Source organism: Xiphophorus hellerii, chromosome 2 (assembly GCF_003331165.1).
Source record: "Xiphophorus hellerii strain 12219 chromosome 2, Xiphophorus_hellerii-4.1, whole genome shotgun sequence".
Classification (NCBI taxonomy): domain Eukaryota; kingdom Metazoa; phylum Chordata; class Actinopteri; order Cyprinodontiformes; family Poeciliidae; genus Xiphophorus; species Xiphophorus hellerii.
Window position 1 is genome coordinate 29,748,632 of NC_045673.1, and position 24,173 is coordinate 29,772,804.

The 24,173-nt window shown below is 38.5% G+C and overlaps 2 protein-coding genes across 3 annotated transcripts in view; both read left to right on the forward strand.

Moving 5' to 3' along the window:
* The window catches only part of smc1b (structural maintenance of chromosomes 1B), a 29,734-nt gene extending 10,417 nt beyond the window's left edge, over positions 1-19,317 (forward strand). Inside the window, exons 15-25 of the mRNA XM_032546183.1 lie at positions 671-777; positions 1,604-1,745; positions 12,064-12,209; positions 13,988-14,141; positions 14,224-14,322; positions 15,014-15,170; positions 16,453-16,607; positions 16,848-16,999; positions 17,111-17,180; positions 18,493-18,603; positions 18,681-19,317. Coding sequence (XP_032402074.1) covers positions 671-777; positions 1,604-1,745; positions 12,064-12,209; positions 13,988-14,141; positions 14,224-14,322; positions 15,014-15,170; positions 16,453-16,607; positions 16,848-16,999; positions 17,111-17,180; positions 18,493-18,603; positions 18,681-18,824 — 1,437 coding nt within the window. The 3' untranslated portion in view covers positions 18,825-19,317. The remainder of the gene's footprint in view (positions 1-670; positions 778-1,603; positions 1,746-12,063; positions 12,210-13,987; positions 14,142-14,223; positions 14,323-15,013; positions 15,171-16,452; positions 16,608-16,847; positions 17,000-17,110; positions 17,181-18,492; positions 18,604-18,680) is intronic.
* Positions 19,318-19,437: 120 nt separating this feature from the next.
* borcs5 (BLOC-1 related complex subunit 5) lies at positions 19,438-23,233 on the forward strand. Of its 2 annotated transcripts, XM_032546170.1 has the most exons (5): positions 19,438-19,521; positions 19,660-19,795; positions 19,935-20,078; positions 21,542-21,699; positions 21,802-23,233. In XM_032546170.1, the coding sequence occupies exons 2-5, from the start codon at positions 19,738-19,740 to the stop codon at positions 22,033-22,035; spliced, it is 594 nt and encodes a 197-aa protein (XP_032402061.1). In that variant the 5' UTR covers positions 19,438-19,521; positions 19,660-19,737; the 3' UTR covers positions 22,036-23,233. The 2 variants fall into 2 exon arrangements, with proteins under 2 accessions (XP_032402061.1, XP_032402051.1); XM_032546160.1 differs by having other exon boundaries at positions 19,475-19,795.
* The last annotated feature ends 940 nt before the right edge of the window (positions 23,234-24,173 follow it).

The window sequence follows — 24,173 nt, forward strand, 5'->3', positions numbered from 1 at the left end:
TCAATGACTGCTCTGAATGTGTTTTCAGCAAGTGCCCATTTTTGAGTCTAACGAATAATCAATTACTAAGTTGAGGATTAATTCAACAATCGATTAATCGCGATTAATTGGTTCAGCCCTACTGGAAAAAGAATACAAGGAACTGACAGGACTTTGTTTTTAGTTTCGGTCGAGTTTTAAAAAAAATTTTTTTTTTACCTCATTTGTAGTTGTGTTTTGTGTACAGTGGACTGCTGGTTTTCACATTTGCTAACTTTTGAAACTCCGTTTAGAAACTTTTACTCCCTGTTTTAATAGTTCACACACCTTTTCAGGCGTTTTTGGTGATTTTGGTATTGCCAGTTAAGGGGATAACATCTAGAGTCTTCCTTATTTCCACTCTTGAGGGTTCAGCCAATCAGCCCCAGGGAAAATAAGTGCAGCTCCTGGATTGGCTATTTTGCAAAGGCCAGCCAATCACATCTCAAATAGAAGTTCTGGCTTCCCAAGCTGCATTTACTTTCAAAGATTTTGAATATGGAAAATCTGTAATTTTTCACACATAACTATTCTTCTTGAGATTTTCTCTATTCTATTATTCTATCCTATTCATAGCTTGCGTAGGGAAGGTAATTGTGCTTGGGATCATGTCATAGTTGTTTAACTGGATGTGTGGATGTTGTGTTTTTAGATCGATGACATGGTGTTTGCGGATTTCTGCGCTAAGATCGGCGTGGAAACCATTAGAGAGTTTGAGCAGGAACACTTAAAACAGAAGGCGGAGCTCGACAAGAAACGGTAAAACACGTGTGTTTACATTGTTGTATGTATGAAGTTTAATCTGGCTAATCTGGTAGGTTTAGGGACAATTTTGAAGAAATAAGACAGAAGAACTCCTCCCTTTAAAGGTTTCTCCTGTTTTTCATCAAATTAATGTTAAAATCTGGCAATAAGAGCTGGAGTAGACATAAAAATCAGTCTAAAAATAATAATTTAATGTATAAATCCAGCCAAACTTGATCTTATGTGTCAAAGTAATTGTCTTCCTCATTTTTAGTCAAGAAATATCTCCCACTATCCCACTTTTCATTGATTTTAAGCAAACACAAGTCCAATTACTGTTGGAACTATATGATCCAGAAGTCATTTAAACAAAACCTCTCCAACAGGAAGTAGGCTAAAAGAACACATCAAGGTCAGAGGTCAATTTAAGAGTAGAGATGAAGCATTTACACAAAAATATTAAAATACACACAGAAACTCAAAGATAGAACCCTAAATAACCTGTTTAGACAGTTTATCAGAAAAAACAAATTACAATTCAAAGTCAAAGTGGCTGAAATGAAAATAGTTGGCAGTTGTTGAATGAAGGGCTCTATAACCATTTATGTTGAAGGAGCTTTTGCTTTAAATACTTTTTTAATAAGTGAAATCATTTAAAAACTCTTTTTGAATTGACTCTTTAAGATTAAAATTGGTCGATGATCTGAAATTTAAAAAATAAAAAAAATTCTTACTGCATTAAATATTTCAATTTGGCCCCTGGTTCACCCCTCTGAAGAGCCCTTTTGTATTGAAGATCGTTCACACTGTGGATTCAAGATTCACATATCTCTCCCCGAAGGCTGGAGTTCGAAAGTCAGCAGGCCCGCTTGAACGCTCAGCTTGAATATGAAGCAGAGCAGCTGGCTCAGGAGAGGAAGAAGCTCAGCAAAATGGAAGACACCATCAGGAAGGAGGAGCAAGCCACGGTGGAAAGCAGAGAGGTGGATTCACTTTCCTGGCTTTTGTGTAGCAGCAAAGAGAAATAGGAGTAAATAGTTGCTGCTTTTCCATTGACCTTAAAATTGCGCAAATTACGAAGTTGAATTCGCTTAACGGAAGCCTGGCAGTTTCACAAAATCCTTTTCCATAAGACGTTTTTGCGCTAGGATGAGGTGGTTTATCGAAATTAGTGTATTTTGCAGTACTAAAATGGAAACATTTTTCGCATCACACGAGTCACATGATCAATAACCTGGTGTTACTACTAGAGGAAGAGATGGATAAGGCAACAGGAAGTGGTAGAATGATGAAGGCGTGGTATGTTTTTAAATGACTTAAAGTAGGCCTGTCGCGATAAACGGTAAATCAATCAATCGTACGATAAATTAAAACTATCGACGTCATTTTAATTATCGGCATTATTGTCTCTTCCGGCCTTTTTCTCTTTCTGTTAATGACACTGAATGAAAAAAGGCTCAACTCCAGTGCTCTCCACTGACCCTCCCTTCCTCATTTCCTTAGTGTAAAGCCCAGCGCACACTACACGATTTTAGAGCTGTCGGCTGATTGTTGGCCCATTTTCAAAACCTGAGACCACACATTAGCCGACAGAAATCCCACAAAATAATGACTACAAGTCCAGTTAACTAATTTTAAAACCAGGCATTAATCAATGCTTTACTACAATCTACCTGCGATGCATGTGGCTAGTGTCAGCTTAAAGTCCTGACTGAATGAAAATCATTAGAACCTATTTACGTCACGTTAACGAAGAACAGCTGAAAAGTTACCTGGTTTATCAACTGCCTTAGCAATTTCGCTCCAACTCCTCCCCTTGCCATTTCTATATTCTTTGCATGTTGAATAAACATTAATGTTGTTTCCACATATCATCTGGGGTTGCAGCTGTTTGGGATTCCCCTCTGTAATTTCCCCTCAGAAAGCATGGAGGGGAATCCTGCTTTCTGATTGGCTACCTGTCACATTCAACAGGCTGCGTTAAGCTCCCAGTCGGGGAAAACCCCTGATTTGGATCAGAGCGGCAACGATGATCTATTGTAACACACCACACAATCTTAGAAAGACCAACGTTTTAAGATTGTTGTAAGGGGAAAAATAGGAGCAAAAAATCATGTAGTGTGAACTATTGCATCAGGTAGTCGATGTGCCCATCTTCTCTATTTAAATCTAATTATTACTGAAGGGCAACATAATATACAGACTTCATAATCTGCCCTCTTTTGGTTGAATGCAGTATTTATTTCCACTTTGGCTTTATGCTGTTTAGTTTTTTTTCTAGTACATTTTTTGTTAATGGAGACTGAGAATCCATTTTATTTTTGTTTTTGGTTGTTTATTTTGTTTATCAGTTCCAGTGTTTAGTGTTCTTTTGAAAATAAAGTGTATCTATCTTTGGCAGGAAATCGCATGCATTATTACGTCATTTCCATTAAATCAGTGTAAAAAGGTCTTCAAACAATATTATCGTTTATCGCAATAATTTTTGAGACAATTAATCGTTCAGCAAAATTTGCTATCGTGACAGGCCTATGTATATTCCAACTTCCTTTACAAGCGGTTATTGTTAGTAATTCTACCGAACCCGCTATTATCCGCCGCTACAGTGTGCTAACCAACTAGCATCACGGCATGTTGGCTACTTCCTCTAGCCGCTGTTGGCTCCAAAACACAACAAAACTCTTCCAATATCTTTCACACATTGACGCATTTCCCTAAACATTTCTCGAACAATACTGAATAATTAAAAAAGTACTTTATTAAAATAAACTTAAAGGTTATTCTCACCTGAAAAACAGCATGATGGACAAAATCATCAGGAAAGCTGGCTCTGTACTGGGACTAAGGCTGGAGTCCCTGGAAACTGTGGTGGAGAGGAGGACACTGAAGAAGGTTCTGTCTATTATGGACAATAAACAGCACCCTCTCCACCACATAGTGGACAGACAGTGGGGCACCTTCTCACATAGACTGCTCCAGCTCCGCTGTCGTAGGGACAGATACAGGAAATCCTTCCTGCCACATGCCATCTAACTGTACAATAAAAGCTAAATCATTGTTCTGCACTAATCAGTCCGATTTTGCACAACTGCACTATGGCACACTTGCTGTACATATATTTATATATACATATCTGCATTTTTTTTAATCTTTGCAAGGACTGCTCTTAAGTTGCTTTTTATATTAACAGCATTTCATATTTTACAATTTATAGCATTTTATATTTTATTTTATCTACAACTACTACTCAGTGGTAGTTGTTATTGTGTCTTGTCTCTATGCTGTAACTGCGAAGTAATTTCTCTGCTGGGATGAATAAAGTACTTCTATTCTATTCTATGTAAGACGCAGTCTGCCTTACTCCCATTTCTCTCAACTTATGAGAAACGGCAGAGCAACAGGCAGCTCAGAGTCTCCACGCGCCACCTACTGGTGAAACACCGCTACTACACCCATCGTCATTAATCCCTGTTAACAACAAATAAAATAGCTACTTATCATAACCCCATAAACATTTAAAGAAATGCATGCTCCTTTTTTTCCTATTGCGGGCACACACCAGTGGGCATCACACTAGTTTGGAGTATTTAGCTCCAAACTAGTTCTACTTTATTCACACTCAACCATTTGTTGGGTTTCATCAGCTGTGACTTTCTGAAACCCTGTGAAAAAAAACAAACTGTAAAACTTTAAATTTCACTGAAGAACCAAAACTATAAACTTCAAAAAATAAAAACTTGTCTTCTTTCAGCAAATTAATAACAAGTTCAGTTCAAACTCCTGCGAAATATAACTTGGTTATGTTCATTGAGAGGGCTACGGTGCAACATGCCTTAACAGATTTTTAACATTTGCTAACAAAAAATGAACCAAAACTGCATGCAACAATAAAATATATTTTATAAAATAATTAGAGAACTGGTTATGTGCCCAAGAAACTAAGGATGAGTCCTGTTAGTATTGCCCCAAACAAAGCAACAAAGGAGTGGCTAAGGAAGCACATGAAGGTCCCAAAGTGTTTAAAATGATTCTCCAGACTTCAACATCTGTGAAGGGATCTGAAACTTTTCCAGGAACCAGGAAATCCAGGAACAAATGCCAATAACCTTTGTAGCAGTCAGTCAAATATGTTAGAATATTCTGGGGTTAAATGTGTCTGCAACAAGATAGTTCTTGTGTGAACTATGTACTGACCCAAATGCGAAAAAATGTCGACTACAGTAAAAACAGAGAAAGTGAGACTCCGGCTATAGCATCTAACCACAACGGCAGCAAGTTGCAGATATTCTTCTTCTTCACCTTGTTGTTTTCTTCCCACACAACAAGTTGGTACACTACCGCCGCCTGCTGGTCGGTCAGTTGATCTTGGTTTGTCTTCATCTACCATCCAAGATGGTAGATCATGGAAGAGAGGACCTAAATATGAGGGCATACAAACAAAAATCATGCATTTGCATAGGTCTGAAAATGACCTAGGCTTAACATTTACTGTGGCACACATTGAGTTTGTGGTGGTCAAGCATGGTGGGATGGGTTTGAGATCCCTGGTTTTCTCATGGGTAAATCTTGCAACTTTATTTGTGCTCAGCCCTGACTAGTTCAATTGTTTTATTATTATTATTTTAATTAGTTCTTGTCATTTTCATTTTATTAAAGGATTTTATATTTATATATTTATTTCTACTCATGGCATTAACTTAGCAAAATGTTACCTCTTCCCACATCAATATATGTATATAAAGCAAAAAAAAAAAAAAAACTACAAAAGCAATAAATGTTTGATAAAAGAAACAATCTTTCCAGACCTCATCTACTTATTACAAATTTTCTTTCCAACTCTCTTTTTCCAATGTTTGCTGACACAAGAACAAGAAAATAAATGTTTGACTAAACAAGCAAAATTAACTTTCTAATGAATAGATATTGAAAAATGTTCAAAAGAAATGATCACATATGGTGGAAAAAAACAAGTGAATCAGACTATTTTGAATATAAACAAGAATAAAAAGCATGAAATTTACTGGTGAGATGATGTAACACCACCAGCAGAAGAAGATTCTGTGATGTCACTAGTGAGGCAGTCTGTGTGATGTCATCAACTAGACATATATGTACAGAACTCAATTCTGCATATGTTTCATTGCTTGCTATATCGCTGACCAGTTCAGACATACTCAAAGCTCTTTCAAATACCGTTCAGGTAATTTAGAAACCGACTGATTTTAGAGAACTATTTAAGGGAAAATGTTTCATCAAAACCCAAGATACTACAATGGAAAGATGGGACCCCAGATGAGAAGGGGATTCCAGCACAACTCCCAAGGCAGGTTCCCTCCTGTGCACCCGAATGTTTTACACGAGGAAATCCAAAGGCTGCGTGCTTTTTTGGAAATGGAGAGAGCCCAAAGGTTTGAAGATAACCAACGACTGGCCCACATGGAAGAAGAGCTGGAAGAAACGAAACTCCAGTTAAAAAGGCAGAAAGCTATCAAAGAAGTGTTCATCAACAAGTCCAAAGAGTCAAAGAGGGAACTCGAGAGAGTAGAGAAGCTTAGTGATCCAGCAGCTGTCAGCGCTGCGATCCTTGCTTCCAAGGTGCACAACGATGTGAGACATAAGAATAAGAAGATGCTTCAACAAGACTTTGTAGATTTAAAGACGGCCCATCTCCTCAGCCAGGAAGCATTTTCATCAGAAATCCAGGCTGAAAAAGAGAAAGGTAAAGCCCTCCAAGAAGAACTGGACAAACTCCAGACTTCTTACGAGGAGCTTTGCTCTAAGTATGAAGCTGACATTGCTCTGGTGAGGCAGGAGGCTGAGATACAAATGTTTTGTGAAGAGACGGATAGTGAGGTACAACTTCTCCTTGAAAATCTAAGAGCTGAAAAGGAAGATATGTTTCAAAAAATGTCAAAAGAGATCAAATTTTTGCAAAGCAGCGAAAAAAGTTTGCAGGACGAATTGGACCAGGTCAAACGTTCATATGAAGAACTCGACGGGAAGTATGATAGAGATGTTTCTGGACTTAAAGCCCAAGTAGAAACATACAAGAAAGAGATAGATCGTGAAAGAGAAGCCAGTTCTGAGAGAGCGAAGAAAGACCTTGAGGAAATCAACAAACTGAAAGCTGAGCAAGATCATCTCTATGAAACAATGACAGAAGAGTTCCAGACTCTGCAGCAGAAATTCAACGGGCTCGCAAAACATTTAAAATCTAATATAGGCCAGTATGAAACAAGCCATTCTTCACTTCAACAGCAGGTGGAAAATCTTCAGATGCAAATAACTGAGGAGAAAAAAGCTCACTTGGAAGACTTGGCGCTACTCCACAACATAAAAGCCATGAATGCCGACCTCCAGGAAAATACAGCAAAAGATATGAAATTCCTGCAAGAAAAGGAAAGGGATTGCCAGACTGAGTTAGAGAAGATTAAAGGTTTGTACAAGGAGCTGAATTGTAGATATGAAACGGATGTTGCTGCACTAACTCAACAAGCAGAAAAATATCAGCAAGTAAGTTGTGAGAGAAATATTAAATTGGAAAGAGAAGATGAGGCTCTTCAGCTTGCCAGCTCTCTGAGAGATGAGAGGGAAGACCTACAACAAAAAACATCACAAGAGTTTACAGATTTTCAAGAGAAGGAGAAAGATTCAGAGAGCCAACCTGACCAGGTTGAAGTTTTACATCAAGAGGTTTCTTCTGAGGAGGATTTCTCAGAAGAAACCTCATCAGGTTGTTCCACGGATTTGGAATCCACGGCAAAGACGGAGTTCGCTGTAGAAACCATCCAGGAGAATGTGGACAACCCAGATCCTAAATCCATGCAGGATGGTAAAAGGAAAAAGCCAAAGCTTTCAATTTGGAAAAAACTCCGAAACATTCTGTGTTTGAAGAAACAGAAAAAAGAAGGAAAAGAGTGAACAAAAATCAAGAACGTCTCACTTTAACTATCATGCCATGCGACGCTTCGTCATGACAAAATTTAAAAAGGCAAGTTTTTTCCCCCCATTAACCAGCTAGAACAAAGATCCCTTCTTAACCCAATTCAAAAAACAATCAAACGCTAAGATGAATTTGAAATAGAAAAAAAGCGGGCAGCACGGTGATGCAGTGGTTAGCACTGCAGCTTCACAGGGAGGATGTGTCAGATCTTTGCTGTGTGGAGTTTGCATGTTCTCCCCGTGCTTGCGTAGGTTTTCTCCAGGTGCTCTGGTTTCCCCCCACATCTCCTAAAACATGTAGGTTAGGTCAATTGGTCAATGTAAATTGCCCCCCAAAATCGTTCAAGAAACTGCAAGAATTGCTTTAAAAATCACCTAAAAGTCTTGAGGTATCAGCACTAAATCTAAGACTATTCCTTACCCAACGATGGCTGCTTCCTCTACTTTAGCCCTTTTCCCTTCACTTTTTTAGTGGCAGATGGCACAGTGCCACAACACATAGCTCAATATTTATAGCAACCGATTAATTTAAGAATTAAAATTCTTCTTGTAATAGAAATGATTTCTGTTTATTTTCTCTCTGTTTTTGTAGTTTTATGGTTTGTCCTTTATTTTACCTTCTCTACTCACATTTTATGTTGCACTTGCACTTTTTCGTAGTGAAATGTGTTTAAATCCGGAATTTAAAAAAGGTTAACAGAAGGATCATGCAGTGGCTTTTTAAAAAAAGATTTCAGGGTGACTGTGGCTCAGTGGGTAGAGTGGTTGTCTTGTGATCAGAAGGTTGTAAGTTCGAGTTCAGCTTCCTCCTGCCACATGTCGAGGTCCCCTTGGGCAAGGCACTTTTGTTGCTTACCGATCTGCATATCGGTGTAAATGGGTGAATGTGACTGTAGTGTGAAGTGCTTTGAGTGGTCAAAATGATTAGCAAGGCACTACATAAGTTCAGTCCATTCATCTTTTTGTTTCTTTGATAAATCCTGTCTTTGTTTTTTTTTATACCAAACATAAAAAAGCTGATTTAACAAGTTTGGACTTCTTCAGGGTCCCCGGGTGTTAAGTTAAGGTTAGAATTACATCTGTACATAATATTAGATGATAATTGTAATCATAATTTAATACTCTGGACCCCGAAGAAGCCCAAACTTGTTCTATCTGGTTTGTTTGTTATAAGAAAAAACAGGCTTTATCAAAAATGAAAGGAACTGTGTGATCTTTCTGTTAGTCTTTATTTAGAAAAATGTATTCAATATAATATAACAAACTTAATAAAAAAAGTGCAATTTAACATGAAAAACTGAGTAGAAAAAGTAAAAACGAAGCACAATCCATGAAACAGAGAAGATAATCAGAAATTATTACTGTTAGTGAGGAAAATCGATTCTTAAATGAATACATTGCTATAAATAGAAACCTATGTGTTGTTGAGCTAATGTGTAGTCTACTGGTATAATAGAGAAGAACGACAGGATGCTCAACATCTACAGAGGCTGTAGACCTCAACACAGTTATCCCGGGTTCAATTCCAAGTCTTGGGTAATCTGCTGCATGTCAGTCCCTTCTCTCTCCTCCAAATCTCCTGTTCAATTACTGTTTAATAAAGGCCACTAGAGAATAAAAAACTAAAAATGTGCCTGCCACCACATTGTGCTCATTTCCTCATGTTGAAAAAAAAAGAAAAAAATACAACTCTTTCTTGCTCTCTCTCTCTCGTTCTCTCTCATTCTTAAATAATAAATGTTACATACATATACTGTACATACACCCATACATAAATGCACACACACACCCACCCCAACATGCACACATATACACATCCCTTCCATGGGCTGCCACCTTATCGTGGTGGAGGGGTTTGAGTGTCCCAGTGATCCTCGGAGCTATGCTGTCAGGGGCTTCATGCCTCTGGTAGGGTCACCCAATGCAGAGAGGTCCTAGGTGAGGAACCAGACCAAGTGCAGCCCAAATACCCCTTATGATGAGGACCACCAATGGAAACAGTGTTCCCTCTCCCGGACGTGGGTCAACGGGGCCCCACTCTGGAGCCAGGCCTGGAGGAGGGGCACGTTGGCAAGCGCCTGGTGGCCAGGCTTTAACCCATGGAGCCCTGTCAGGCTAAACAATAAATATTTAGTTTACAAACTACATTTAGCATTAAGCTAAATATTTATTTAAGCTTAAGATTTAGTGACCAAGCTATATGTATTATATTGAGCTAAATGATAAGCCTTGAGCAAGCTGAATACTTAGCTCTGAGCTAAGTATTTGGCTAACAAGGCAAATATTTGTCTCTGAACTAAATATTTAGTTCAGACTAGGGTAAAGGGTACCAGGATTCCGACCCGTCAGCAGCAGATGAAGCTGAAAAACAGCATGTAAATGAGCACAAGGGAGACACACTCTGTGTTACTCCAATTTCTCTCAGTTTATTTATTGAACAAACCAGCTCATTTAACTGTCAATACAGTCCAATTTATAGTTCAGTAACTTACTGTACACATTAGACATATTGCATCATAGACATCAACATTAGCTTTCCTTAAATCAGAAATAATCCCATAACATCATATTTTGTCACAATTCCCTCAGGTAACATGTACCTTCAATTCACTGCACTTTATATGCATATTTAATCACACACAGTGACATATTTCATGGGCATGTATCTTATAGTAGTTGTAAACTGGCATAACTATCTTAGAATTCAAACTACTTTAATTAAGTGAATGCATTAAATCACAGTTTAACCTTCCACCACTGTGTTTAGAACACAAATAAACCCTGCAGCCTGATAACAGTATATCACTCTCACATCATGGATTATATGTATATCTAGGCCTGTCGCGATAAACGGTAAATCAATCAATCGATAAATTAAAACTACCGACGTCATTTTAATTATCGGCATTATCGTTTCTTCCGGACCTTTTTCTCTTTCTGTTAATGACACAGAATGAAAAAAGGCTCAACTCCGGTGCTCTCCACTGACCCTCCCTTCCTCATTTCCTTAGTGTAAAGCCCAGCGCACACGACACGATCTTAGACCTGTCGGCCGATTGTCGGCCCATTTTCAAAAAATGACAGACCAAACATTAGCCGACAGAAATCCTAGTTATAACGGTTCGATCGGGTTCGTTCCTGCCGTGTGGTGTCCAACAATGGGCACAAAATAATGACTACAAGTCCAGTTAACTAATTTTAAAACCAGGCATTAATCAATGCTTTACTACAATCTACCTGCGATGCATGTGGCTAGTGTCAGCTTAAAGTCTTGACTGAATGAAAATCATTAGAACCTATTTACGTCACGTTAACGAAGAACAGCTGAAAAGTTACCGGGTTTATCAACTGCGGTAGCAATTTCGCTCCAACTCCTCCCCTTGTCATCTTCTATATTCTTTGCATGTTGAATAAACATTAATGTTGTTTCCACATATCATCTCCAATGTCCGCTGGACTTCGGGTTGCGCCGTGTCAGCTGTTTGGGATTCCCCTCCGTAATTTCCCCTCAGGAGAATCCGCGCTTTCTGATTGGCTACCTGTCACATTCAACAGGCTGCGTTAAGATCCCAGAAGGGGAAAACCCCTGATTTAGATCGGAGCGGCAACGACTATCTACCAACACACCACACAATCTTAGAAAGACCAACGTTTTAAGATTGTTGTAAGGGGAAAAATAGGAGCAAAAAACCATGTAGTGTGAACTATTGCATCAGGTAGTCGATGTGCCCATCTTCTCTATTTAAATCTAATTATTACTGAAGGGCAACATAATATACAGACTTCATAATCTGCACTCTTTTGGTTGAATGCAGAATTTATTTCCACTTTTACTTTATGTTGTTTAGTTTTTTTTTCAAGTGAGTTTTTTGTTAATGGAGACTGAGAATCCATTTTATTTTTGTTTTTGGTTGTTTTGTTTATTTTGTTTATCAGTTCCAGTGTTAAATATTCTTTTGAAAATAAAGTGTATCTAGTCTTTGGCAGGAAATCACATGCATTATTACGTCATTTCCATTAAATCAGTGTAAAAAGGTCTTCAAACAATATTATCGTTTATCGCAATAATTTTTGAGACAATTAATCGTTCAGCAAAATTTGCTATCGTGACAGGCCTAACTTAAAGCATGAACAAATTTTTTCACATGTAATTTTAATGTGTTTCTTATTTTTTTCAACATGAGCAGAATATTGACCAAATTTTGCGCACATTTTGTTATGGAAATGTGCGGAACAAGTAGCCCAAACTTCGGTTTCCTCCCTTTGGTGTTATTGTCGATATATAATATCAAGCATTTAGCTTTGTGTTGTTTGTCTATTACTTGTTTTTTCAGCTAACTTTCACTGTTTTTTCCGCAGGTTGAGAACAATCTCCTGGAGACAGTAGAGGAGTGTCAGAATAAGCTTCTGGAGATGAAGAACGAGCTTCTCCTTAAAAAAAGCCAGGTGGCCTCAGTCACAGCGGAGCTCAACCAGAAAACTCATAAGCTGCAGGAGACAAACAAGTAAAGATCCCTCCAGTACCGACCCTTTCTCATCCCGTTTAAAGCAACCCGTCACTGCTAAGAAACACAGACCAATTTGTACAGCTGCTGTGTCGTCTTTTTGTTTTAAAACTTTAAAATAGTCCTCAGGCGTGCTGAAGTTTCCAGTCTCTTTTAAAGGTATGTTTTTACTCCAGAAAATAATTTGGATATAAGGTTTCTTAACTTCCAAAAGTAGTTAAACATTGAATAAAAATTGCACTAAAATGTGTGAATGAAATCATAATAGGATATTTTGAGCCTGCTGATCAGCTGCTGATATTTTACTACCAGGTTTCATTCTATATTTAAGGAATTTCTTCCAAACTTTTAAATTCATAGCTTCTTCAAAATCTACGAGTTTCATGTACAAGTGTATAAATTCTATTTATTTTAACACAGAGATGGTACAAAATGTAAATAATAATTTTATAAACTTTAAAGAAAATACTATAATTCATACATAGTGGTTTAATCCAGAGGTTCCCAAACAGGATTAGCTTCTGTGTTGGGACCCACAAACAATGCTAACGGGCCAAGCTATGCTAGCATGAGGAGCAAAGCAACTTTGACAAATCTGACTGACAGCCAGTCAAAAGGATGAAGCGTGGCAAATAACTTTCTAAATAATTATTTTAACTTATGTTTTATAATAATGCTTGAAAAAACAGATTAGATTTTATGCAGAACATTTTCTGATGAAAAAAATGGTAGGTTTTTATATTTTTAATTTTTGCCTCTTTTTCCTCACTCTCACTCCATTTTCTGTGGCCTCTCTGGCGCCCCCTGGTGTTTCAGTTATGCCAGATCAGAACTCTGACAGACAGTACCTCATTTTAATGAGTCAAAAATCAGACCCAGTCTGTAATCAATCCTCATTGATGTTATAAATGAATAAATAAATAAATGTGTCTTAGAATTCAAAGTCAGCTGCAAGCTTTTATATTATTATTATTTGTTTATTTAAGGATCCCCATTAGTCTCTACCACAGTACAGACTATTCCTCCAGGGGTCCACACCACAAATAAATACAATAAAAATCATGTTTTTACAAATATTACAAAAAAAGACATAATAAAATACCTTAAGACACAAAGTCAAAACATCAAATTCAAATTACCGTAACCGCCTCAAGAATTTTAACATTTAACGAACATTACAAAAGGACATCATGAAATACCTTAAAACAGTGGTCCCCAACCGTTTTAGTCTCGCGGACCGTTCAAGATTTGGCAATGTTGCTGCGGGGGGAGGGGACGCCGCAGTACTCTGATGTTGTTTTGTTACTCATTGGTAACACTCATTCTGCTGCAAGTTGGCTCAGTTTTGACGCGCAAGACGTAACCGGTTTAGGATTTTCAAAATTAAAGATCCGGAAGTAGTTCATTATTTCTTGCGCGGCCCGGTACCAATTGGTCCGCGGCCCGGTGGTTGGGGACCACTGCCTTAAAACACACAAATAAAATTAAAACACAAGATTTCAACAATTTCAAGGATAGGTTAAAAACAAGCTAATGATTTTCACCATCAATCATTTGTCTGTTTTTACACCAGACTGTACAAGAAGCATGTTGACGGGTGTAACAAAGGGTTTGGTCGAGGTGGAATTTGAAGCATGTTTGAGCAAATTCTAATATCTATACACTACTGGAGCCTGCAAGTTTATGTTTTTATAGTCTAATGATCCAGAAAACTGCTGCTGGTGTTTTTGAGAGCATCGTTAGCATCCCGGTGCTTTTCTGCTGTGGCGTGCGTTCAGGGAGCTGACGAAGCTGCAGCGCGAGGTCATGTCCGCGGAGACGGCTTTGGAGCAGAAGCGCATGGCTCAACACAACATGCTGCTCGCCTGCAAAATCCAGGACCTGCGGATCACCATGCTGTCAGGCAGCCTCAACGAGATCAGCGAGGTGCAGGTGGGACTTCTGTTTCAGTAACTTGACTGGTTACTGAATGGAACTGGAATAATATCGAACCCTTGTATTTGTCGTTTTGCAGCTCATGACGGATTCAGAAAGTACTACAGCCACAATGGACATTTATGAACGAGAAGCTCAGTTTGTTATTGATTATTCTGAGCTGGAAGAGGAGCTCACGGTGAGAAGAGGGTTTTTCACTATAGTTTAATTTCATTGGTTTGTCTAATACAGTTATTTTTAGTTAGTTTTTCGAGTGTTTGATAGTTTTTCTTAGTTACTATTAGCTAAATATTGTTTAGTTTTTACTAGCTATGCTAGTTTTAGTTTTTTCATACTTGGTTCATTTTAGGTGCAGAATTCAAAAAGATGAAAGTATGGTATTGTGGTTATGTATTCATGGATTGGGTAATGAATACATAACAGAAGATGCCATTTAAAAAAAAAAGTATTTGATTGTTGTAGAACAACCAACTGACTCTGGAGTTTTCTCCTAACTTTTGCTGTCGCCATTTTGTTTACTAGTGCTGTGACTTAACGTAAACTGTTTGTGTGGTGAATCAGTTTCACATCAGTACAAAAGGCTAATAAGTAGATCCAGCAAAACAAAAACGGAGGATATTGTATCTATAATTTCATTTTGTTTTACTTAGTTTTATAGACTCACAGTATAGCTCCAGTTAGTAATAGTTAGTATTTCGGTTAACAAAAATGTTTTCTCAATTTCAGTTTTTGTGATTTGGTTAGTTTTAGTTGACTGTAATAACCTCAGTCAACTAAACTTCAGCTGGGTGAGACAGCAGCTGAATTATTTTTCCACTCAAGTTCAGTTTAACGTTCAGTTTGCTTGTAATGACTGTATTTATTGACAGCATCTGCGTGATGAGGAGCAGCTGGAGGCTCATATGGAGAAGCTGAAGGAGTCGGTCTCCTCTCTGGAAGAAGTGCTGCATCGCACCACTCCGCCTAACCTGAAAGCTCTGGAGAAAATGAGGGAGGTGAAGGACAAGCTGCAGGGAGTGACTGAAGGTGTTTTCATTTTCCTGTCGTTTTGTGTCTTTGCTCTTCAGTTTTACCTTCTAGCACGAAGGTATTGACAGTATTGATAACAATATCTCCCAAGAATCTAAACCAATCCCAAAAAAAGAAAAAGAAAAGTCTGTTCAACTGTAGGGAGCTTAAATGTATTAAGGCTACACTTTCTGTTGAGATATCCAGAAAGTTTTCCAGTTCAGATTTGGCTTAACACAACAACTGCCTCCTATACTTTAAAACCTGCTGTACTTTAAAACATAAGCACATTTGGGGGGAAAAAAATTCAAATAACCATCCCAGCCAAGTTAAAGTAACATTTATATTGTGACCAGTTGCGGTCTTCACTTGGAACTATTTTGTGACTACTTATTTCTTATCTTTCGATACATGTTAGCGTGTTTAAAAACGTGTCTAAAGGTGAAGATGTCATGCAGAATCAGTGCAGTGTCAAGTCATCACATCTTCAGAGTGTGTGTGTTGCTTTTGATGCACTTCCTGTCTCAGCTATGTGTGTGTTTTGGGTTCAGATATGTAGCTTTCACAGTGTCCTGCTGTGTCAGGACAGCATACCTTACTTTAGCCATGAATAGAATAGAATTTAATGTTTGTCACTATACAGTATATGTACAATGAGATTTAGATGACATCATTGTCTTATGCGTTAACATAAAATTTCTAATTTTTTCATAACTAAACCGTCTTTATTTGATTTTTTCCTCTCTTTCTCTTCTTTAAAGGAAATGACTAATCAAAAAAAAAATATTCTCAAAAATTTCTATGCCTTCTATGAGTTTATTAGCAGGGGGGAAAAAAAAATCCAGATTTTCTAAAAATTACATCTTTATAAATGGCAAACTCATTTAATTAATATATATATATTTTAAATATAGGAGTCATCTAGCTGTCTGGGAATGAAACCTCGATGTTTAATTACCCAGTCAATAAGAAAATAGATCCAGCTGTCACTGCTACTTTTACTTTTGACCATTTGGCATCGTTATCAGAGCAGACACTGCCGTGTAGTTGAGCTGCATTGGTTCTGTAACTTATTTATCAAACTGTTATTGCTACAGTGCCAAGTGTAAAGTAAGGCTACATCCTTTTTATTTGGATTACCAAACCGGACGATCTTCACATATTACATATAAGAACTATTGTTTCTTTATTTAGAAACAATAGTTTCTAAATAAAGCTTCTAAAATGCATGTTTAGTTTTAGTTTTACTCTGACAGGCGATAAATGGGTGCTAAACTTGGACTTTCTCTTCCTCACTCAGCCTTTGACGCCAGCACCAGAGCAGCCAGGAGGTGCAACCAGGAGTTTGAGCAGGTCAAAGCTCAGCGGTTCCACCTCTTCAGTCAGTGCTTTGAGCACGTGTTGCTCGTCATCGATCAGATCTACAAACGGATATGCAGAAACGGGAGTGCCCAGGTGAGAGCACTCCATACAAACCCCCTCTGAGGACTGCAGGGGGTGTAAAACACAAAACCACTGCAGACACACAAACAAGTCGGCCATCTTTTTCACTGCTCACAATTTCTTTGTAGAAAAACAGCGACCAGAAACGTCTTATTTGCTGTTTTTTCCCCCCCTTATTACACTGTTGGTCTGTTCTTAAATTACCATGTCTGAATTTGATCTTTACATGAACATTTTCCATGGTGTCACAAGGCCATTCTGAGTGCCGAAAACCCAGAGGAGCCATATTTAGGTGGCATCAACTACAACTGTGTGGCTCCAGGGAAGCGCTTCATGTCCATGGACAATCTGTCTGGTGGAGAAAAGGCCATCGCCGCTCTCGCTCTGCTGTTTGCAATACACAGGTAACCCGGGTTACCAGGTTCAAAGAAATCATTCGCAAAGTGTAATTGTTATTATTATTGTTATTTTTCTGTCCATCATTAATGAATCAAGTCTTGTGCCTCTTCCTTTAGCTTCCGTCCAGCTCCTTTCTTCATCTTGGATGAGGTGGACGCAGCTCTGGACAACACCAACATCGGCAAGGTGCAAACCTTGTTGCTATGGCGAACGCATCTGGACAAAAACAGCAATAAGCAGAAATAAATAAATGGCTCCATGAAGTCATTTATGTGTTAACTATTGCATTCAAAAAATAAAATAAGAACTTTCCGAAATTATTTGCCGGTACAAAGTAACAGTGTATATTTGTTCATCATTTTCAACAATATTAGTTTAAATATTATTTAATTTTATAAATCTGCAAATAAACAAGCAAATTAGAAAGCAGGAGTGTAAAAATGCAGAGAGGAAAAAAAAACCAATGAATAATTTAAAAAAGGGACAGTAAATTTAAAAAGTAGTAATTAAATATAGAATATGCCAAAAAAAATAAGAAGTCAAAGTAGTAAAACTAAAAAAATATTAAATACTTACAGAATATGGGAAGAAAAAAAGATAGGAATGTTTGGAATGAAAAGAGTCACTAAAAATGTAGTAAATCCAGAACATGGGAAGAAGAAAGAAAAATAATGAAATAAGAAATGACAGTCAATAAAAAAACAGTAAATAAATATTTTTAATATCTGTCAGGTTTTGTGGTGTGAGTGGTGGTGAGGCAGAGGCAGCAAACCCAGGTAGCGATAAAGTAGATGATTTAATAAGATGCAAATCCAAAAAGTCCAGAACGCTGAGAAGCAGAGAGCAATGATCACAACAGGTGACAACTGGAAACTAGACAAACACGACGACAAGGAACAAAGAACACAGGGGGGGTTAAATACACAGAGGGTAATCAAAGAGACAAGAAACACCTGGAAACAATCAAGGGGAGACAGGACAACACGGAGACTCAGAGAGACAGAAACTCAAAATTAACACAGATCCCGACAATATGGGGTAAAAACGAAATTGTAATAAAATAAAAAATAGTTTAATGAGAGGAAAAAAGAACAAATAATGAAACAAAATGTAACAATAAATAAAAAAATCATATTAAATACACAATATGAAAAAATGAGGAAATAAAGGAAGCCGATAATGCGATTGTAAATAAAATGGAAAATTAAATAATAGTGATTATGCTAAAATTCGTACTGTCGAAAACGATAAATACTGTATTTATGTCATGCTGTGTAATCCAAAACGCTGGGAACGTTCTTATTTATTGGATTCGATATTTAGCACATAAATGACTTTATCAAGCCATTTATTTATTTTTGTTTATCACCAGTAATGTCCGGATCCGTCCTCCATGTCCGCTGCAGGCGGGACGCTGGCTGTTGGGCTTCAGCTGCTCATACATTAGTTGGTAAAAGGTTTTTTTCAACTTGAATACCGTGTTGTGATTTGCCTCCAGGTGACGAGCTTCATCAGAGAGGAGTCCAGAGAGAACATGCAGATCATCGTCATCTCCCTGAAGGAGGAGTTCTTCTCCAAAGCCGACGCCCTCTTGGGAGTCTACTCTGACGTGGGGCACATTTTCCACGTTGTTTATTCAGTAGAAATACATCCGCACTGATGGGTTTTTTCCCCTCCTTTCTCCAGTTGGATGGTTGCATGTTCAGCCGCGTTCTGACCCTGGACCTGCGTCCTTACCCTCTGGCTGAAGAGGAGAGCGACAACGAAACGGACAAGGAGTCCCGAGCAGACAGAGGATCGGAGTCCTGCTGCCCGGAAATTCCTTCATGAACGAAATCATTAGTTTGCAGTTCAACTCGGTTTACAAAAAAACCATGTTCTTATAGTTTCACTTTGTTATTGCGAAATGGTGACAACTGTTTTTCTGTTGCTAGTTTTGTTTTTACTAAAACGTGTTAGTTCACAGTTTCTTGAGTGGTAAACTTAAATAGCGGTTCCATCTTCACCGTTGATCGACCCGCTGTAAGAACTGCTTGTGGGTCCAATTCTGTCGTCTATAGTCAGTAACATGACAGGAAGTTCAGGAAAGAGTTCAGGTTTAAATACAGTTTTTAAAAAAACAAAGGTTTTTTTATATTATTTTAAATGAAAAAAACCCAACTTTCCATGTTTGTAATGTTTTGCATTCAGGGTTATTCTGTAAGCATGACTCCCGTTTATTAAAAATATATTTAAAAAATATGCTGATATATTTCTGTGTTAATGATTGAATCATTTTATAATGTGGGAGATAAAGCAGTGAGCTCATTTATTAATGTTATTATTTGTGTTATTTGACACTTACTAAACAGAAAAACTGCAAGATTTATAGGTGAAGAGATCCTTTTTTATCTCAACTAGTTCTTTTCCTCCGCAGCAGCAGAGGGCAGCAAAGAACCAAGCGGTGCTTCCGGGCTTAATATTTACGGAAGTAGTCAGATCATCAGGAGAAGTCTTGTTGTTTTTGACGAACGGAACATAAAAGATGGTATTTTCTCCTCCACATTTTAATTATAGATCTTTAGTAATTAAGAAACAGTTTGTTGCTGCCGCAGGACAGATCTCAGCTGTTGAGACATGATGAATCTGATTTTGTAGTTCTTTAAAATCCTATCACGTTTTCAAGCTCTGGGTTGCTTGAAAAGACAACGACTGATATCTGGCTCTGAGTAGAAGGTGAAGTTTGCGTTCAGGTGTCGTTACCATGGGAAACGAACAGAGTGGAGATGCGGAACATAAACACTCCGATTACAGCACACCTGGTAAGATCACCGGTTTTACCTAAGAAATATCTGTTAAATAAAAGTTTGTGTGCTACAGTACAAGTTCTGGTTTGCAGTTGTCTTGTGGAGAAGCTGTGCTAAGGTGGAATTCATCTCTGACTCTCTGGTGTCATTTCAGCGGTTCCATCCCCGGCCAGACAGAAGGCAAAAATGGATGACATCGTGGTTGTGGCTCAGGGGACTCAGTCGCTGAGAAATATCCACAACGACCCCGATGTGATCAAGCTCCAAGAGATCCCCACGTTCCAGCCGCTTCTGAAAGGTACAAGGCACCGCTAGCGAGTAGGACGTCTGTCTCATGAAGGTTTCAGGCTAGGGTAGGGAGGCTCAAAGTGTGGCACGGGGGCCATTTTTGACTCCTAGATTTTTTTGTGGCCCCACAACCACGATTTAAGAATGATACATATATGTACCATTCTTAGATCGTATATATATATATATATATATATATATATATATATATATATATATATATATATATGGTACATATTTGTTGTGCTTAAAGTTTTTTTGGGGTTTTTTTCCACTGACTTTTCAGGTGGAAAATACATAGGTTAAACACAAAGTACTCGTTTTTTTAGTGATCACGCTTTGCACTTTGTTTTTTTATTTGAGTATGTTCATCAGCTTTGACTCAAAATCAGACCTGGTTCCATCCAAACCTGCATTTTATTTAGTCATAAAAAACCAAAAACTAAACACAGCAAAAGTTTTCAAAGAATACTGACCCATTACTCTTTTTCTAATAATAGACAGGAAAAGTTTTATGACAAAAACAATTACAATAATCCTATGTTGTGGCCCTCAAAGACTTTCAACGTAACAATTTTAGTCCATATGATAAAAAGTTTGGACATCTCTGAGCTAGAGCCAAGCAGTATCCATGCTTTGTGTATCTAATCTGGTGGAAGAACTAGTTAAGACTTAGAACAGAAAGAAACCAGAACATTCTATGCTTCACAAAAGTATTTATAACTGTTGAATATTTTCACCAGAAAATCAAATTAATTGAAAGTGGTTTTAAGTGCATAACTTTTGAGCAGGAAGTCGATGATCCAAGCATTGCTTTGCTCGTAAAAATCCAAAAAGTGTCGGCTCACTTTAAGTGAAATCAACTTTATTTGTGTAGCACTTTTCAGAAACAAATCAGTTCAAAGTGCTTTACTCCATAAAAACATCATACAGACACCAATTATGAAACAATCAATAAATATTACATTTTGTCAAATGCCATCGTCTAGACATGTGATGGAAGGGGGGGGTGTCTTGATTTAAAGGAACTCAGTGTTTCAGTCGCTTTACAGTTTTATGGAAGTTTGTTCCAGATTTGTGTTGCATAGAACCTGAATGCTGCTTTTCCATGTTCTGTTCCGGTTCTGGGGATGCAGAACCAGAAGACCTGACAGGTCTGCAAGGCTGATGCAACAGCAGCAGATTTTTAATAGATTTTGCACTAGTAAGTTAGTTTTGTCTTATTTCAAATGTACTAGACTAGAATCTAGACCAAAAATACTTGGTAAGATGTTGTGGTTTTGTAGTGAAAATAAAACGTAAGGCAACCGAATATCTTCAGGACTCACCTAAATATTGTTATTAAGGCTACTTTTTGGAGGTTTAGATTATAAAAAAATATCTCAAACTTTTCATTTTCGTTCTGATCCACAAGCTTTTCTTGGCTCCAAAATGCCTCGGCAGATCTTTTGTTTTGTGTTTGTCTCTCCATAGGAGTGCTGAGCGGTCAGACGTCCCCAAGCACCGTCTGTCTGGAGAGGCTGGACCCGGCCCAGGTTCTGCAGCTCTGCATCCGATACCAAGACCACCTGCACCAGTGCGCTGAAGCCGTGGCTTTCGACCAGAACGCTCTCGTCAAGAGGATCAAAGAGGTTCGAATTTCAACGAGACCAAACCAGAGAAGAGTTATATACAATCCCCCCTGGTACAAACTGTCTACCGTCTTTTTCTTCTTTTTCTTTTTGCCCTTTCAGATGGACTTGTCTGTGGAAGCCTTGTTCAGCATAATGCAGGAGCGCCAGAAGCGCTACGCCAAGTACGCCGAGCAGATCCAGAAGGTCAACGAGATGTCCATGATCCTGCGGCGCATCCAGATGGGGATTGACCAGACGGTGCCGCTCATGGAGCGTCTCAACAACATGCTGCCGGAGAGCGAGCGGCTGGAGCCCTTCAGCATGAGGTCAGAGGGCGAACCTGCCTCCAAGTAGCCCAAGCTGGACCCAAACCCAGCCACAGAACAGGTGGATGAACATGGACCGCTTTGACTCTGCCTGTTTTGGTGAAAATAATAACAATGAGTAAGTAGCTTGTTTAGTCCTGCATGTTTTCCCAACACGGGGAAGGAGCAGGGAAAAGTTTCACATCTTCCTCTTGGATGCAAACCATGAAAAAATCATGGAGACACTTGCCAAAAAAAACCAAACAATAACAGAAAACAAAAACACAGCTGCAGAACTAACAGAAGGCTTTTTTTTTTTTTTTTTTTGGATCACTCGTCTCACTTTACAAATCATGGCTGAAATCTGCCTTTTAGTTCCAGGTCTGGTGTTTTGTCCTGAGCGTCGTGATCAAGACCCTTGTACTGGTGAGAAACTGAGAATGTTCTAGATGGACACGACCCACAAGTCAAAGAGTTAATGTTTGCTTTGAGTTTTACTTGAATGGTTTGGTTTGAAGTATGTTGAAGTAGTAGCAATGGATTAAACCAGTGCTTTTAAAAAATCTGGAGCTAATTGCAAAAGAAATGACTGACGAAGCTCTCAGTCCGTGACGTGTTTTAGGATCTCGTAAAGAAATCTCAGCCTTATTATTGTTTGCTGGCGAGTGACAGCTGGATAGCCCTGCCTACCAACAGGAAGTGGGAGTTAAAGAACCATCTGCTCTTTCCTTCAGGAAACCGATCAAATACATTTCACTGCATCTGATTTGGAGTTTGAACCAGAAGTCTTTGCGAACACACAGCCATGTTTAGAAGGATGTTGGCTCCAGTTTTGGTGTCCATATTAATAGTTGGTCTTAGACATCAGCGGGTAAAAATTGACGCACAGCGTGTTTAATACGTCCGCTGGGACGTAGCTCCATGTTGTTCCCCAAGAATAGCGTCATAATTTTCAAATACTTGAGTATTGTGTATGTACCTAAAAATCCTTAAATATTAACACAGCTAATCTGATAGAGCCCTGTGAGAATGGTTGCAAAATCCGCATTCATAAAAAAAATCTTTCGCCTCTTTCCACCTCCAAAAACAAGTGTGTCGCCCTGGGCTAGTGCCCTTGTAAAAAGCAGGTGGAGCAGCAGAAGAAGCACTAATAACAGAGGAATGGGTCAAAAAGGTGAATTAAACAAGTTGTGATACTGTAAATATTGACATAAACCTGTTTTTTTAATAAAAACCTGCAAAGTGAATAAAATGTCCTAAGTTATTTCTCCTCCTGCAAGTGCTTCATGTTAAAGGGTAAAAAAGGTTACATCCAGCAACACACACTGGGTCGGTTTGTTTTTTCCCTAGGTGGCGCCAAATATGCATTTATTTTCCTGTATGGTCCAAAATGCAGTCAATAAAAGTTCAGTTATTTCACAAAGTCAGTCGATAAGTTAAACACATTATATAAATTAATTAGACACAATCTGATGCTCTCAAGCCTTTTTGTTGTTGATTTTCTGTTTACAACTAAATTAAAACACATCTAGGATCAGATTATTACATCAGAAACAATCAAAAAACATGTTTAATACAGAAGTATGAACTTAACTAAAAGTATGCTTTATACCTGACTAAATGTTATCTTAGAACATATTTAATAAAAAAAAAAAAACAGCCATCTGGGAGCATTGACAGATCCTCCGAGATGGCAAGAACTTCAGTTACCATGGCTCCAGTGGTCCAGTGGCCGAACTCCAGAGAACCGAGCACACGATGCTAACTGAGGTCATCAATGGGTCCCCTAATGGCAGGCACTTAGTTACGCTGGCCCCAATAGTCTAGTGGCTACTTAGGAAACAAAAAGGTGCCTGCTGCACCTACAGTCCCTGCAATATCGAATTATGCTGGGCAACATGATTTCACTCGAGTTCAATGACTTGGGAACGGAGAAACGATGGGGAGACATTGGAGAGGACTGGGAAATTTGGAGGATCCGGCCCTAAATTTTGCCATCAGGAAGCAAAAAATGGCCAACTTTGAAAAATCCTGGGGGGCTAACCATAGGTCACAGGGTCATGGGGCTGGAGTACCCTGAAAGAGCAATCCCTCGTTACCCATATGCCCAGGGTCCCCGATTTTTAACACCCACAGTGACCCTGTGACAGCCCCCCAAAGAGGGCAAAGTTAACCTAAAAAATACCT

Bases quoted from the DNA above. Each gene is read 5' to 3' on its own strand.
- borcs5 (XM_032546170.1), top strand. From the start codon at position 19,738: ATGGGAAACGAACAGAGTGGAGATGCGGAACATAAACACTCCGATTAC. The intron at 19,796-19,934 runs GTAAGATCACCG...GTGTCATTTCAG, and splicing joins CTCCGATTACAGCACACCTG to CGGTTCCATCCCCGGCCAGA. The intron at 20,079-21,541 runs GTACAAGGCACC...GTCTCTCCATAG, and splicing joins GTTCCAGCCGCTTCTGAAAG to GAGTGCTGAGCGGTCAGACG.